The following is a 16,049-nucleotide window of genomic DNA, read 5'->3' as shown; positions in this document are numbered from 1 at the left end:
GTCCTGAGTGGAAATTGTCCTCTTAAACCACTGTATAGTCTTGGCCACCATGCTGCAGCTCAGTTTCAGGGTTTTGGTAATTTTCTTATAAACTAGCCCTAGGCCATCTTTATGTAGAACAACTACTCATTTTTTTCAGATCCTCAGATAGTTCATTACCATGAGGTGCCATGTGGAATTTCCAGTGAGAGTAGTTAACACCTGCTCCCCCTTCACACCTGAGACTTGTGACACTAATGGGTCGCATGACACCAGGGAGGGAAAACGGCTACTTGGGGCCAATTTGGATATTGTCACTTATGGATGTACTCACTTTTGTTGCCAGCAGTTTAGATATTAATGGCTGTATTTTGAGGGGACAGCATATTTACACTGTTATACTCACTGCTTTACATTGTAGCCGAGTGTCATTTTTTTCAGTGTTGTCACATGAAAAGATATACTAAAATATTTATTGAAATGTGAGGGGGTGTACTCACTTCTGTGATATATTGTATATGCCAGTTGTGTGACTCAATGCATGACGGAGAATTCCACCAGGAACTTGTTAATTAGTGGATATTGGGTAATCCAAGTTATACCACTGCACTAACACAGGCCTAATATTCAGATGGATTCTGGCACTTATTAATATACCATAGGCAACATTCCCTGACTAAACAAGTTTTAAAGCAGATACAACATTCAAGTGATATCCTTACCAGCCTTGCAGCACGATTAACTTCTTTTTGGATGTCTTCAGGTAAAAACCCATAAAAACCTTCTTCATCTTCACCCCTCTGCCAAATCCCACTGGACATTAACTATAATAAAGATAATGGCTTACTGACAACTGATAGAAACATATATTTGCATTGATTGCATAGCAGCTTCCATGTGCACTAATCTGTATTTTTGTGAACAGTTGGTTCACATCATTTACTCAGAACAGAGCTACAGCGGCGCCTTGTTTAGCGACGTTAATCCGTGCAGGAAAAAACGTCGCTAAACGATTTAATCGCTAAGAGATTTTTAAAAGCCCATAGGAACACATTAAAGCGCGTTTAATGCGTTCCTATGGGCTAAAAAGTTACCTGTAAGTGAAAATCCTCCATAGCGGTGGCCATCTTGGGTGCCTCTAAAGCGAGGCAAAACAGCGGTCATCATTTTGTTTTTACGGTGGCCATTTTGGAACTGCCAATCAGCTGTTAAAAAATGGGCGCTTTGCCATGATCGGGTCCCCGCGATCATCGCAAAGCGATTTTTACCCATAGGGGCCATCGCTAAGCGATCGCTCTGGCAATGGCAAAAAGTCCACTGCTAAGCGATTTCGTCACTGCACGGAGCGATCGCTAAGAGAGGCACCACTGTATATCTGGTCATTTGTTCTGCAGATCTTTGACACTGCATATCCTATGTCTAACTAGGTGTTTGCTGGGATGGGAGAACATTTGATTTTTAGTTATGATCAAGAGGATGCACTGCAAACTCCTTTATCATAGAATCATTTGTACAGGAAGTACTTTGTACAACAGCCTTTGGTTTATTTTGCTTCTCATTTATCTCTCTGTTATCCTTTTTTATGAAATTAATTTTTAAAGGAATTCCTTATACAGTAACAGTGCCATTTGTGGCCTGCTCCCTTGCACATCTTCTCAGAAGTAATACTTATTTGATTCTGCTAAGGTTAATTCATAATTAATTGAACAAAAGGTTGCACTTTTGCTATGTATAATAACTTAAGGATAGATCAATACTCAAATATATTGCCAATTTAATTATATAATCTTTCTTTTGAACCTTTATATCCAAAAAGTCTGTCTTCAATTTCAGCATCATATCTGTTGCCAGAAAGGACTTCCACTTTATCTCCATATACATTTTATTTCTCAAACTCTTTATTTTCTGTAATGGCTAGGTGGCAAGAGATGGCTATCCAGGATCAGATATCGTAAAAAATTTTCTGTGCCTATGACTATGGACCTCTCAGATGTAAACACGTCTGTGATATTTTAAGTTTTAACCTATAAAGCACCCATAGTGCTTGCACTAATGCGGTAGTATGTCAATCAGTTAATCAATCAGTCAATCAAACAAACAAATGCAGGTCTGTTTTATTAGCAATATAGGATCATACGACTAAATTGTTGAATGCTGAAACGAAGACTAAAAAGAACAAACAGAAAAATAATAATTTACCTTAAGCTGTCATTCTAGCATAATGGTTTCCGGATTAAAGATACTAGAATTTAGCTTGAAGGAGGGTGAGCGTTTAGACTAATTGCATTAGGAATACAGTATCCTTAAATTTGTTCAGCACTTAAGAAAAAGAAGAATGGACTATCTTACTCTGATTTAGAATTTCCTAAAACTCATGGCTAGAATTTTGTGGGGGTTTATGTTTTAATCTGTAAATAGCCCCCAATAGCACTTGAACTAAAGGGGCAGTATATAGAATCATAGAATAATGAAGTTGGGAGGGGCCTATAAGGCCATCAAGTCCAACCCCCTACTCGATGCAGGAACACAAATCAAAGGGTATCTGCCAGGTGGTTGTCTAAATTTCTCTTGAAAGCCCCCAGTATTGAAGCACTCATGACCTCTCGGGTAATTTCCATTACTGTACTGCCCCAACAGTTAGGAAGTCTTTCCTGATACTCAGCTGAAATCTGGCTTCCTGTAACCTGAGCCCACTGTTGTGTGTCCTGCATTCTGGGATGATTTAGAACAGATCCTGACCCTCCTCTGAATGACTGCCTTTCAAGTATTTGAAAAGTGCTGTCATATCTCCCCTAAGTCTTCTTTTCTCAAGGCTGAATGTGCCCAGCTCTTTCAGTCTTTCCTCATAGGGCTTTGTTTTAGCCTTGCTGCCCTCATCTAAGCTTGTCCCAATTTGTTGACATCCTTCTTGAAGTGTGGTGTCCAGAACTGGAGACAGTACTCAATATCAGGTCTAACTACCGTGTTTTCCCCGAAAATAAAAGAGGGTCTTATATTAATTTTGCTCCAAAAGCGCATTAGGGCTTATTTTCATGGGATGTTTTATTTTACAGTCATGTCACCTTCTTCTGGTTGCTGCACAATAGTGGAGGGTGGGGTTTCATTTAACTGGGGCTTATTTTGTGGGTAGGGCTTATATTACGAGCATCCTTAAAAAATCATACTAGGCTTACTTGCAGTTTAGATCTTAATTTTTGGGGAAACAGGGTAATGCCGAATAGAGAAAACTAGTATTTCACAGGATTTGGAGACAGTACTTTTGTTAATGAATCTAAAATAGTATTTGCCTTTTTATAGCCACATCAACACTGTTGGCTCATATTCAACTTGTATTCTATAAATAAATAGGGAGGCAAGCAAGCAAACTTGGTTCTAGCTTGCTTCAACAGATTAAATGATCAGTAGTCATCTCATTTAAAAAGCAATAGTAAACTCCAGTTGCATAACACCAACAGCAAAGTAATGTCAGATATCTTCTCTATATATGTTGAAACCATATATGGTATCACATTTTTCTTACAAATTATTAGAAGTTAAGAAACATTTGCAGCATAACCTACAGGAATACACTGGAGCCATGTGCAGGTTACAACTGATCCAAAAGCTCCCAATAATTAATCATTGGATTATGTACAACTTTATAGATCCACCAGGAATTACTTACCACACAGTAATAATGAACAGTGATATTATAATCCTTGTAAGTCCTCCTTTCCCCATATTTTTCAGGACAGTCATCAGCCCGTTGACAGAATTCACAGGCTAAAATTTTTTAAAAAATGATATTTGAAGTGTTATAACATATCATTTTATGGTTAAATATTTAGCCAGGCAGCATATAACCTCTATTTAAAAAAGAACAGACACACAATAAACAGATCAGGTAACTTTGCCTAGTATGGGGCCTAATCCTATCCCCAGGATCTGTTGTGGGTCACCTCTGCTATAAATGCATTTTCCACAGTTTTTTTAAAGTAGAAATAACCAGAAGACCACCTCCTTTTTAAAGCCTAAAAAAAGCAGATAATATTCCCACAGCCCGTTTGCTTTACCAAGGAAATGCACTTCCTGGAATAGGAACAGGCTTCCCATTCAATCTGAACTATAAAACTTTCTCAATGGTGGTAATTGGTATGTGTGTGTATGTGCGTGATACAATCTCTGCTGTTCCCTTCTCCTACTATACCCAATGAGCTATAGAGCTAATACAGCTGCTGTTATTTCCACCTTAAAAACAGCAATGTCTGCCAGCTGCAGGACAAAAAGTTGCTGAATTTGTAGTAAACCACTTTTACATTTTTGTCTAAAAACAGGATGCATTTGCACAGGTAGTGAAAACTCCTGTGTAAATGTAGCAATCATTAACAATCCTTGCGTCAAACAAGGTGGCAAGATTTTTCTTCCTTTGGCAGCATATAAAAATCAGTTTGGACACACAGGCACAAAATTTTAAGGGACTTACCTACACTCTGCTTAAAGTACAGTAGTGCCTCGACTTAGGAACGCCCCTACATATGAACACTTCAACTTACGAACAGCTCTGGTTGTAAAATTTTGCTTCGACTTGCAAATGGAGCTTCGACTTAACGAACAGAAAAAACCCCCACAACACGGGGAAAGCGGGAAATTTGAACTTTCAGTGAAGAGGCTACTTGTCTGCTACCTTGCTCAACCCAGCGGTTAGAGTATGGATACGGAGAGAGACTTTAGACTGCCTGGTACATACTGTACTGCCTGGTACTGTACTGTATTTTTTTGGCTTTTTAAATTTTTTTTAAATTTTTGCCTTTCTTTTTTAAAACAGAGAGAGTGCCTGTTTTGGGTGGGTACACTGTATTTACTGTACAGGGGTTTTGCAACTTGGGTTTGGGCTAGGTGGGGGGGGTTATGTTTCTGTGCTCTGATGGGTCTCACAGACCCTTTGTCCAAGGGTCTGTGCTAACTGGTGTGCTTTAAAATGGAATTTAGTATTTTGGTTTTAAAATCAGAATTTTTTTGCAAGGGTCTGTGCTGGCTGGTGTGCTTTAAAATGGCGTTTAGACTCAAGTATCCTCCCCCCCCCCATTGTCTTATCTCTCTCTCTATGCTCCCCAGGTGCTTGGTTTGGTTTAAAATGTGTTTGGTTTAAAAGGTGCTTGGTTTGGTTTAAAATGTGTTGGTGTAAAATGTGTGGGTTTAAAATGTGTTTTAGACTCCAAACTCTCCCTCTCCCCCATTGTCTTCCCTCTCTGTCTGTTCTCTTTTTGTGATTAAAAGCACAAACCTTTGTCTGAGGGGGTCTGTGTGCCCCAGTGATGACCATCTTTCTTTCCTCTTTTCCCCATTGTTCCCTCCCTCCCTCCTTTCCTGCTCTTTTTTAAACCTAAGTCATCTTAGGTTAAACCCCCCCCCCGTGGTAGATGACGGATTAACTCGTTTTGCATTCGTTCCTATGGGAACGAATGCTTCGACTTACAACCGGCGCCTCTAGATAAGAACGAAAAACAGCTGGAATGGATTAAACGGGATTCAATGCATTTCAATGGGAAATGCTGATTTGACTTAAGAACATTTCGACTTGCGAACATCTTCTGGGACGGATTAAGTTCATAAATCGAGGCACCACTGTAATGGGTAAAACTAATGATGTTAGTGCTGCTATATGTAAAATAAACTATACTTAATGGAGAATGTCAGTAACACCAAGACAAGCTAAGAATGTAGGATATGAAGATTTAAACATACTTTATTCTGGCCTTTTACAAATATTTTAATGAAGTTGATCAAAACAGTTTCCAAATTGAAAAAAATCTGAAAGCCAACCTTTATAGAATACTAAACATACTGTAACATCACAATAAAACTCTGAAAATTCCAACTCATTTTCTCCTCCAATGACAAATAGTTTTTTTTCATCCTTATAGCAAACTGTGGTGTACAAGAACATGTACTATCATTCACCTCAAATGAGTTTTTAAATGTGGCAGTTTCTGAGTTTTGCATGACAAAGTTAACTCTAGGAGTTCAAAGATATTCCTAGAGAAAAGGATTGCACTGAAATGCAAATGATGCAGTCATATATACAGGGATGTGTATTCCATTCATTGGACAGGACTTCTAGACAACTTAAATTCCAAATATGTGGATATGGATTATCAGTTTGAACTGTCCATTCCCTCCTCCTGAGCCTGACATACAGGCCTTCTATAGCAATATGAGAGCTCACATGTGTGGTCTTTAGGAGGAACAAGGAGGAACAAGGAACAACTTTAACCGAAACAGACAGGTTGCTCAAAGTGATGACTTCACTTTCAGTCAGAACAGAAGTGGTGTGCCATATTAAGCAATTTTATCCACCCAAATATATTTCTAAATTGTCTTCCTTGAATAACCATTATAGAAATGTTACATGACAACATGTGAAACAAGGAATATTTTTGTGCATATTCAACTAAAGCATCATACACATTATAAAAATTACTTACCCACATTCTGAAGAGAGTCAGTAATGTTATCACTCATCCTAGTATTCTCCCAACTGTAGTACAGGAAAAAAATTAGTTGTATGATACTGATATTAGCCTTTGGTCCAGTAAACTACTTAATATCCTATCTTACAGATTAAAAACCAAGTCCAAAAAACAAAACAACAACAAAAACCAAAGAAAAAAACCACATTAACTACATGATATACTTCTACTGTCAAGTCTGCCAATTTTATCCTCAGGTTTTGTTTTGATCACTAATTCACTAGTTTTCCAGTCTTTTTAATGAGTAGAATTCACTGATAACAAAAACTAATAAACTGAAAATTCAGAAAAGTGAATACATTATCTCTTTGGTGGTAGAAAAGTATCCAGAAGACAATAAAACTTCTAGGGCCTTTGTTGTCAGGTAGTCTTTGTTGTCTTTCTGAACTAGTTGCGTGTCCTGCCTTAAGTTTTTATTTAGGTAAGTAAGATAATGGGCAAGTAAAGAAAACTGAGAGAGAGAGAGAAAGAGAGAGAGAAAGAGAAAGAGGAGGAGGGATAGGGTAGGGGATAGGAAGGGAGTTAAGTGTCTTGTGTCAATTGAGTAGGCAAGCAAATAAGATAACAGATCACAAAGGCTGTTGCTCAGTGAACTTAGGTCACAAAGACTGTTGCTTTGACTCAATATAATTTCATTAAAATACTCCAGAAAAGTATCTCATATGGGACTGTTTACATAAAGTAAACATTTGTATGAATGCCAAATCAAAGAGTCCATTAGCATCAACATTTATTTTTTTCCTTAAAATATTCTAACCACTTTTCTCCTAAAAAACTGACTCAAGGTGTCTCAAATCATTGAAACACGATGTTAAAAGCTAAAAGCAGTAAATTATTCAAATATAAAAAAAGAATTAATATATTAAAAATGTTAAGTAAAAACATTGCTAAAAACAGATTAAGAAGCAACAAAATATAAATCATCCTGTTTATTGTCTCCTAGACCGTCAGTCACTAAGGAAAAGCCTGCCTGAAGAGAAAGGTCTGTAAGTCTGTAAAATCAGACACTCAGGAAATAGGGACCAAGTTGAGTATTAGGACCCACAGAATCAGAATGCAGTTAAGAAAACAGAGAATTCACAAAACATATCTACTGTGAAATTCAAACAACATATTCTTCTCCTAAGCACAACAAATTTTATGTTCCCACTAAGCCAGTGGGCAGGGAAGAGGGGTAAATTACCCCAAATGGGGTAAAAATGAAAATCCTGGGAGTAATGAGGACAGTTGTGGCAGGCACTTTACCCCCAGGCATTTTATTTCCGATGATGCTGTGTGTAGGCAGGCATTCCGTCATAGGGAGAGTGAGCCCCAGTGAGGAACTGCACAGGGCACCCGCCTGCCCTCCTCGCCTCCAAAGTGGGGGGGAGGGCAGTGTACCAGGCCAGTGGGACTCTTTGCCCAGTGGAGCCCTGGCCAAGACTCCAGTGTATGCTGGTGCGGAGGCCACCTTCCCGTCCCGCCTCACCTGAGCTCATGGCGGGTGGACCTGCGGCCCTGTGGTGTGGCAGCTCCAGAACTGGCTGCCTGGGCAGCAGCCGCAGGTCCCCGGCGAGCGCAGAGGTGGGGGGCGGCGGCCGTGGATGGCAAGAGCCGGGGGGGGGGGGTTTAATGTCAACGTATATAAATTTTTTGGGGGGGAGGGGAAGGTAAAGTTCCCTGACCCTTGCACTAAGCAGAGATCAATACAGTAGATTGATACAGCTTAGTGTAGCCAACTAGGTAAGGAGGAAATAAATTCAATATTTTTTTGGAACTCCATCCTGAATCTGACACAGAATATGGAAAGATTAATATCTCATTTCTAGTGATCCAAGAATAAGTTCCATAATAATAATAATTTGGAATCCAGAATAAGCCACATGGAAATTCTGGAGCATTTAGAGAAAAATAAGGAAGTGGTAGAATCAAGAGTATTGTTTCTGCAAACAGAAGGGCACGATCCACTTATGAAAACCACTAAGAGCTAGCAGGAACTCCCAGTGGAGGAAGGAGGAGGAGGTTTTGTCAATTCTCTTTTCCCATGCTATTTTAGAGGGATCCCACACCCTCTGGAACAGATTTTCAAGAAGCACAGAATGAGGAATCTGAAAAAGCCACATAACCTCTCATGTTCTGGTAAGCAGAGATCTGCTTACAGGAACTCTTGAATCTAAGCAAATATTTCCAAGAAATTAACTAGTATATACTTTTTGAAATGGTGTACACCTGAGATCATTATGCTGAGTGATGACATCACTATAAAGCATTAGCCAATTTTTATTTAAAATCCAGCAACTTTTAATGTACTGAGTGACCATGGAAATTTATTTTGCAATCTAGGTTAAGCACAGAAGGAAATGGTGCTTCAGTTGAGGTCTGATTGGGTGCCAACGACTGACCAATCAAATCCTATCCTTTCAGGCAGCCAGATACCAATCCTCTCCCTGCAACAGTTAAAAATACTCATGAAATTTAATTTTTTTGGTCCCAAAATGGTTACGAATAAGCCAATTCCAGTATCCTCCATCTTGTCTGAGGGAGCTACTTATCACCCATTCTTCAGCTAAGTTCTTTCTGAAATCAAAATAGTATAAAAGTAAAGGTTAAGGTTCCCCTTGACGTTTTTAGTCCAGTCGTGTCCGACTCTAGGGGGCGGTGCTCATCCTGCTTTTCAAGTCGTAGAGCCAGCGCTTGTCTGAAAACAGTTTCCGTTGTCATGTGGCCAGCGTGACTAGGTAGTGCCATTCTATCTTCCCACCAAGATGGTACCTATTTATCTACTCGCATTTGCATGCTTTTGAACTGCTAGGTTGGCGAAGAGGTAGGACAAAGTGACAGGAATTCACTACTGACCCACTACTGACCCTGCAGCACAGAGGCTTCTGTGGTTTAGCCCGCAGCGCCACCATGTCCCACCTATACAAAATAGTATAGGTGATACTATATTTTACTGTATTTTTAATCTCCTATAAGACAGTCTTTGAAGGTGACCAGTGTACGGCCAGATTCTTATAATTGCTAAATATAAGCAAACATTTTGAACTATGTATTTTACTTCTGTCAAAATTGGGGGGAAAGCCATTCTTTCATACCAAAGAATTAAAAGACAAATATGTCCTACACTGTGCCAAATATTTCTCTTTTAATGATTTCAGATGACATTTTACATAATCTTTACCTCTTTTGGTGCTTGTTATAAAATACCCTTTTCTAAACAGTGTCCACTGGCATTCAAGTTCCACAAACTGTAAATACTTCAACAGTAATTTCATCTGTACAGGTAGAATTTCCTGGAAGGATTGTTTTGTTTTAATGCATTCGGTAACAGCATCTAGAAGTAAACAAAGCAGGAGTTACAGTCTTAATCACCTTAAATGATTTCTCTGATAGAAAAGAAAGATGTTTACATTACAATCTTGTGCACATGTCTTTAAAAGTAAGTCTTTTGGAGACTGTATTTTCTAGTGCTGGGAGCCAGGCCTTAATAAGTTTTAGACTTTCCTCTTTTTTGTTGAAGCTCTGTTGGTGTTTATAGATTTCAATGGCTTCCCTGTGCAGTCTAACATAATGGTTGCTGGTGTTGTCCAATACTTCATATTTTGAAATAGAATTTCATGTCCAGCTTGTTTTAGGGCATGTTCAGCTACTGCTGATTTTTCCAGTTTTTTTAGTCTGCAGTGTCTCTCATGTTCTTTGATTCTGGTGTGAATGCTGTGTTTTGTGGTTCCAATATATTCCTGGCCACAACTGCAAGGTATCCGCTATACTCCTGCAGTGGTTGGGGTCCCTTTTGTCCCTTGCTGACCGTAACATTTGTTGTATTTTTGTGGTGGGTCTGAATACTGTTTGTAGGTTGTGTTTCTTCAAAGTTTCCCCATGCGGTCCGTGACCCCTTTGATGTATGGCAGAAATACTTTATTTGTGGGTGGCTGTTTTTCCTCTTCAGTTTGGTGTTTTCTTGGTTTGATGGCTCCTTTGATTTCATTCTTGGAATAGCCATTCGCCTGTAGGGCCCAATTCAGATGGTTAAGTTCGGTGCTGAGAAATTGAGCTTCACAATTCCGATTTGCATGGTCTACCAGAGTTTTGATTATGCCTCTTTTTTGGCATAATCTACCCAGCCCCGATTGCACAAAATTTTGTGCAATTTTGATCATTACACAAAAAAGACCAGCTAAAGAAACCATCAGTCAAAGTGACAGATAATTTTCTCCCTCTTATCACAATAATACATCCACAACAAAAACATGCTGATCACCATCATCACCCTATCTCCTGAAAAGGACAAAAGCTGTTCCCACAGCTATAAATACTCAAATATCCAACAAACAGCAACAGAGCATGGACTGAGTTCCTAACCCAGCCCTCTGAAGATGCCGGCCACAGAGACTGGTGAAACATTAGGAAGAACAGCCTTCAGAACACGGCCAAAGAGCCCAAAAAACCCACAACAAACATAGTTCAGCTTTAGCTTATGACTGATGCATTTCATAGATGAAGAATAATTAATTAATATTAATTAAAAGGCAGACATAAAATACATATGGAAGCCACCAGTTATGAACTCCCACAGTATCCTTCACAACATGTACAAATGTTTGCTATAAATTTTGATCTGAGTTATAGTGATCCTAATCGGGTTTTCAAAATTAAATGCTTAAGTAGTTTTACCAGTGCCCCCATGAGTTTTCACGGCCAAGCTGAGATTCAAACCAGAGTGAATTTGATTTAAATGTTTCAAAACCTGATTTTTTGACCATTTAAATTTTTAAAAAATTACATTTAAATCAACTTGATTTAAATCATGATTCAAACCCATGCTATTTTATTCACTATACCACATTGGGTAGAAGTTCCTTCTTAGACAGGATCAACTTTCTATTTCTGCCAGGTAACTTTTGCCTTGAGAATTTGTGTGACAATCATAAATCTAATGATGAGATAAACCACATCCTTTGTCCAATTTCCCCCCCTTACAGTGGGGAGGTAAATGCTCGCAAGCAGGATGTGAAGGCAAGGTCTCCTCTAGGTAAATACTTTCTTGCATAAAACAGTGACAGAAAATATCTTGTGTTTGATGAATTCTTGCATATTGTGATGTTAGAATATGAACTTGCCCACTCTTAAGTTCTATATCACAGGTGCTTGAAGAAACAGCAGAAGGTGCTACAATTACAATGTAGAAAAGAACAACATAAAGTAGCTGGAATCCCAGGAAAGTACAATGGTGCCTCGCATTGTGACGTTAATTTGTTCCGCAAAAATTGCTGTTGAATGAAAATGTCGCTATGCGATATTAAAAAGCCCATAGAAACGCATTAAAACCTGGTTAATGCGTTCCTAGGGGCTTAAAACTCACCGTTCAGCGAAGATCCTCCATAGGTGCCTTTTAAGTGAGGAATCCGTCCCAGAAAACAGCGGGCAGCCATTTTGAAACCACCAATCAGCTGTGTGAAAATGGTTGCTTTGCAATGCTCGGTTCCCGAAGCAAGGAACCGATCATCGCAAAGTGAAATTCCCCCATAGGGAACATCGCAAAGTTCATCGCAAAGCGATTTTGTTGCTAAACGGAGCGCTCGCTAAAGATTAGTCTCTGGTTACATGGAGAACTGAACAACTTGGAAGTAACTTAAAAATGTTATTGAATGGAGTTGGCAGAACCAGGATAGACCTGAGAAAATGAGGGTTGTAAACAGAGACAAATTGTGTTAGACACAGAAAGTAGGTGCTTGTCTCTCTCTAAGAGTACTACAGAAATTCCATAGATCTCCAGGGAAAATCAGAAACCTGTGTTCATCACAGCTGACATTTATACTCTCATGTATGTTTACACAGCTCAACTCAGTTTAATAGCATGTATATCCAAGTGAAAAAACAAAACAGTAATTTAAGACATGCATATGACATTGTATTACTGGCAAAAAATAGTACTGAATTGAATTGACTACTGAAGGTTAAAAAGAAAGTGCAAAAGGAAGAAGATTGTAGTTGAAGATTAGGAGGACAAAAGTTAAGAGAATTAAATCACTTTAATGTTGACTATTTCTTATACCTTTGTTCAATTAGTAATCCAAATTGTGCCTGTTGTTAAGAAATAAAAAAACTAACACTTGGAAGTGCAGCTAACAAGGAAACAGTAAACATCCTTAAATATAAAAATGTGCAACTGGAGACTAAAGCCAAAATCATCCATACTATCGTTGTCGTTTAGTCATGTCCGACTCTTCGTGACCCCATGGACCAGAGCATGCCAGGCCCTCCTGTTTTCCACTGTCTCCTGGAGTAGCGTGAAATTCATATTGGTAGCTTCGATGACACTGTCCAACCATCTCATCCTCTGTCGTCCCCTTCTCTTGCCTTCACACTTTCCTAACATCAGGGTCTTTTCCAAGGAGTCTTCTTTTCTCATGAGATGGCCAAAGTATTGGAGCCTCAGCTTCAGGATCTGTCCTTCCAGTGAGCACTCAGGGTTGATTTCCTTTAGAATTGATAGGCTTGTTCTCCTTGCACTCCAGGGGACTCTCAAGAGCCTCCAGCTCCAGCACCACAGTTCAAAAGCATCAATTCTTCGGTGGTCAGCTTTCTTTATGTTCTAGCTCTCACTTCCATACATCACTACAGGAAAAACCATAGCTTTGACTATGCGGACTTTTGTTGGCAAAGTGATGTCTCTGCTTTTTAAGATGCTGTCAAGATTTGTCATCGCTTTCCTCCCCAGAAGCAGGAGTCTTTTAATTTCGTGGCTGCTGTCGCCATCTGCAGTGATCATGGAGCCCAAGAAAGTAAAATCTGTCACTGCCTCCATATCTTCCCCTTCTATTTACCAGGAGGTGATGGGACCAGTGGCCATGATGTTAGTTTTTTTGATGTTGAGTTTCAGACTGTTTTTTTACACTCTCCTCTTTCACCCTCATTACAGTACAAGGTTCCTTAATTCCTCCTCACTTTCTGCCACCAGAGTGGTATCATCTGCATATCAGAGGTTGTTGAGATTTCTTCCGGCAATCTTAATTCTGGCTTGGGATTCCTCTAGTCCAGCCTTTCGCATGAGGTGTTCTGCATATAAGTTAAATAAGCTGGGGGACAATATACAGCCTTGTCGTACTCCTTTCCCAAATTTGAACCATAAAGTTGTTTCATATCCAGTTCTAACTGTTGCTTCCTGTCCAATGTATAGGTTTCTCAGGAGATAGATAAGGTGGTCAGGCACTCCCATTTCTTTAAGGACTTGCCATAGTTTGCTGTGGTAACACAGTCAATACTATAGTATTGACCATTAAAATGTATGGATGCGAAAGATAGACAATAAAAAAAGGATCATATTTGAAATATGGTACTTGAGAAAGAATGTACTTTCAGAAGGACCAATCAGGTTCTAGATAAAATGGAGCATGATTACTAAGTGGAAATTAAAATACATAAACTGAGTCCCTCCTAATGTGGAGAAATAATGAAAAGACCAGAGTCACTGGAAAAAGCAGTAACGCTACTACACATGGAAGGGAATATGAAATGAGGATATTGAATATGAGATGTGTTGACTCAATGAAGGAAGTTGCAGCCTTTAGTTTGCAAGATCTAAGCAGGTTCATTCATTAGGCATTTTAGACGTCCAACTGTAAGGTGGCTATAAATCAGATGCAACTCAAAGGCACATAACAAAAAATAATACACAAGATTAAGGCTCCAATTCAAATCAGGCAGAGATTATAGGCTAAAAACAAAATAAAAATATTAAATAAAAAAATGTGGTGCCACCACGTTTTTGTCTTTTTTATTCATTCTTTTATTTTTACTTATATCTCTGCCCGAAACGTAATTCGGATTGGATCCTTGAACTATAATTTTGTGTGTTCTTATTTGTAGTCTTAACGTGCCACCACATTTTTGCCTTTCTTATTTGTCCTTTTATTTTCATTTGGTTTTCCCCTATAACGCTTGCACAGCGTAACACGGCTACCTTTTCTACAACTTCGGACGGAGAGCCTAGCTGCGAGTAAACACCTCCCCAACGGTCATTTATAAAATAAATCGGTTTTACGGCGCCGCCTTTTTAAACATTTCCTATTGTTTTTTTTCCCCCACGATAAAGGAGACTCACACGGGCACCGTTTTCAAGTCTAAGCGGTAACTCGCCCGCCTTCGCGGTGCCCCAAGAGCGTCTTTAGTACTACAGACTAACGAGAGCTTCCCCTGCGGGATGTCCCTCCTCTGGGACAGCGGTAGCACCGCAGCCCGGCTAACTGAGCGGCTCTGAGTTCCATTACTTACATCTGTCCCCCTCTGCTCCGCCGTTACCCCTGCTCGGGAGTCACGTCTCCCTGAGGGCAGCGGGGCTTCTTCCCAAGGGACCCCACACAGCGGGCAGCACCCGCTTAACCTGAGGGAAAAGGTCGGTCTTCCCACAAAGTCCTTACCGCAGACGCTCCAAGGGGCTTCCAGCTCCCGGGGGAAGGGGAGAAGAACCGCCTGTCTTTAGAAGAGAAGACGCAAGAAAGGCGCCGCCGCCGCCGCCACTACTTCGCCCTGCTCCGTCGGCCCCTCGTCGCCCTCACTCAGTCATCCTCTCCACGCTCGCGTCCTCTCCAAAATAACCGCCGGAGCATTCAAACGCCAACATCCGCTCACGTCACAAAAGGGACGAGACTGGAGCTCCGCCCTTTTGTCGTTCCATCCGTTGATCGAACGCTCGTCTATCGTGGCTTTCACGACATTTTCCCGATCTCGTTGATGGGACTTTTGACTGCTACTGTCTTGCGCGTGCGTGGGGGGGGGAATACGCAATAGTTTCTCGGTTCTGTAGGGTTGGGGGCGCTGCCTCGGAGAGGCGTTGAAACCGCCTGAAGGAGAGTTTTGGGGGGCGGCGGCATTGCTGCGCGCCTGGCAGAAGGGCACCGTTTGTTTCCCGCTCCAGTTAGCACTTAGGCATGTTAGGGAGGATCCCAGAAGGGAAACAGGCGTACGAAATATATGTCGTCGTGGGTAGTTAATCCTGTACTCACTTAATTCGGAATAAGGTCCACTTGATTTATCGCAGCACATTTATGAATGGACATACATAGGGTTGTGTGGCGATCTGTTAAAGGTGATCCTATTGTGCATGCATTTTTGTTACGTGTCGGTCAAGTCGCCTCCGAGTTATGGCGACCCCATGAATGAGCGATCTCCGACTAGTCCTGACCTCAACAGCCTTGCTCAGCCCTTGCAAACTCAAGCCTGTGGGAGTCAGTCCACCTCGTATTTGGCCCTCCTTTTTCCTGCTGCTTTCCATATTTCCCAGCCTTATTTGTCTTTTCCAGAGAACCCCGTCTTCTCACGATATGCCCAAAGTAGGACAGCCTCAGCTTTAACATTTTTGCCTCTAGAGATAGTTCAGGCTTGATTTGATCTGGCATGAATTTTAGCTAGTAAATAAAAGTATAAGAAGTTTGCTGGATCAGACCACTAGTCCATCCAGTCTAGCATTCTCTCCCCCAATGACTAGCCAAAACAAAATAAAACCTGTTTCTAAAGTCCAGAAGCACAAGAACTAGTGGCTCATCTTCACCAAAGGCCTGGCATTCAGTTTTCTGTAATAGT

The 16,049-nt window shown here is 40.4% G+C and overlaps 1 protein-coding gene across 2 annotated transcripts in view; it reads right to left on the bottom strand.

The window, feature by feature from the left end:
* G2E3 (G2/M-phase specific E3 ubiquitin protein ligase) overlaps positions 1-15,037 on the bottom strand; it is a 36,581-nt gene extending 21,544 nt beyond the window's left edge. The window contains exons 1-5 of one of the 2 annotated variants that reach the window (XM_020788450.3): positions 14,888-15,037; positions 9,649-9,801; positions 6,444-6,496; positions 3,644-3,741; positions 702-803 (exon numbers count right to left, since the gene is read on the bottom strand). In XM_020788450.3, coding sequence (XP_020644109.3) covers positions 702-803; positions 3,644-3,741; positions 6,444-6,480 — 237 coding nt within the window. In that variant the 5' untranslated portion in view covers positions 6,481-6,496; positions 9,649-9,801; positions 14,888-15,037. The remainder of the gene's footprint in view (positions 1-701; positions 804-3,643; positions 3,742-6,443; positions 6,497-9,648; positions 9,802-14,887) is intronic. The other variant, XM_020788452.3, reaches the window with a different exon arrangement.
* Between the last annotated feature and the right edge of the window lie 1,012 nt (positions 15,038-16,049).

The sequence above is a fragment of the Pogona vitticeps genome, chromosome 1 (assembly GCF_051106095.1).
Source record: "Pogona vitticeps strain Pit_001003342236 chromosome 1, PviZW2.1, whole genome shotgun sequence".
NCBI classification, from domain to species: Eukaryota; Metazoa; Chordata; class Lepidosauria; order Squamata; family Agamidae; genus Pogona; species Pogona vitticeps.
This window is presented reverse-complemented; position numbering and strand designations above follow the sequence as displayed.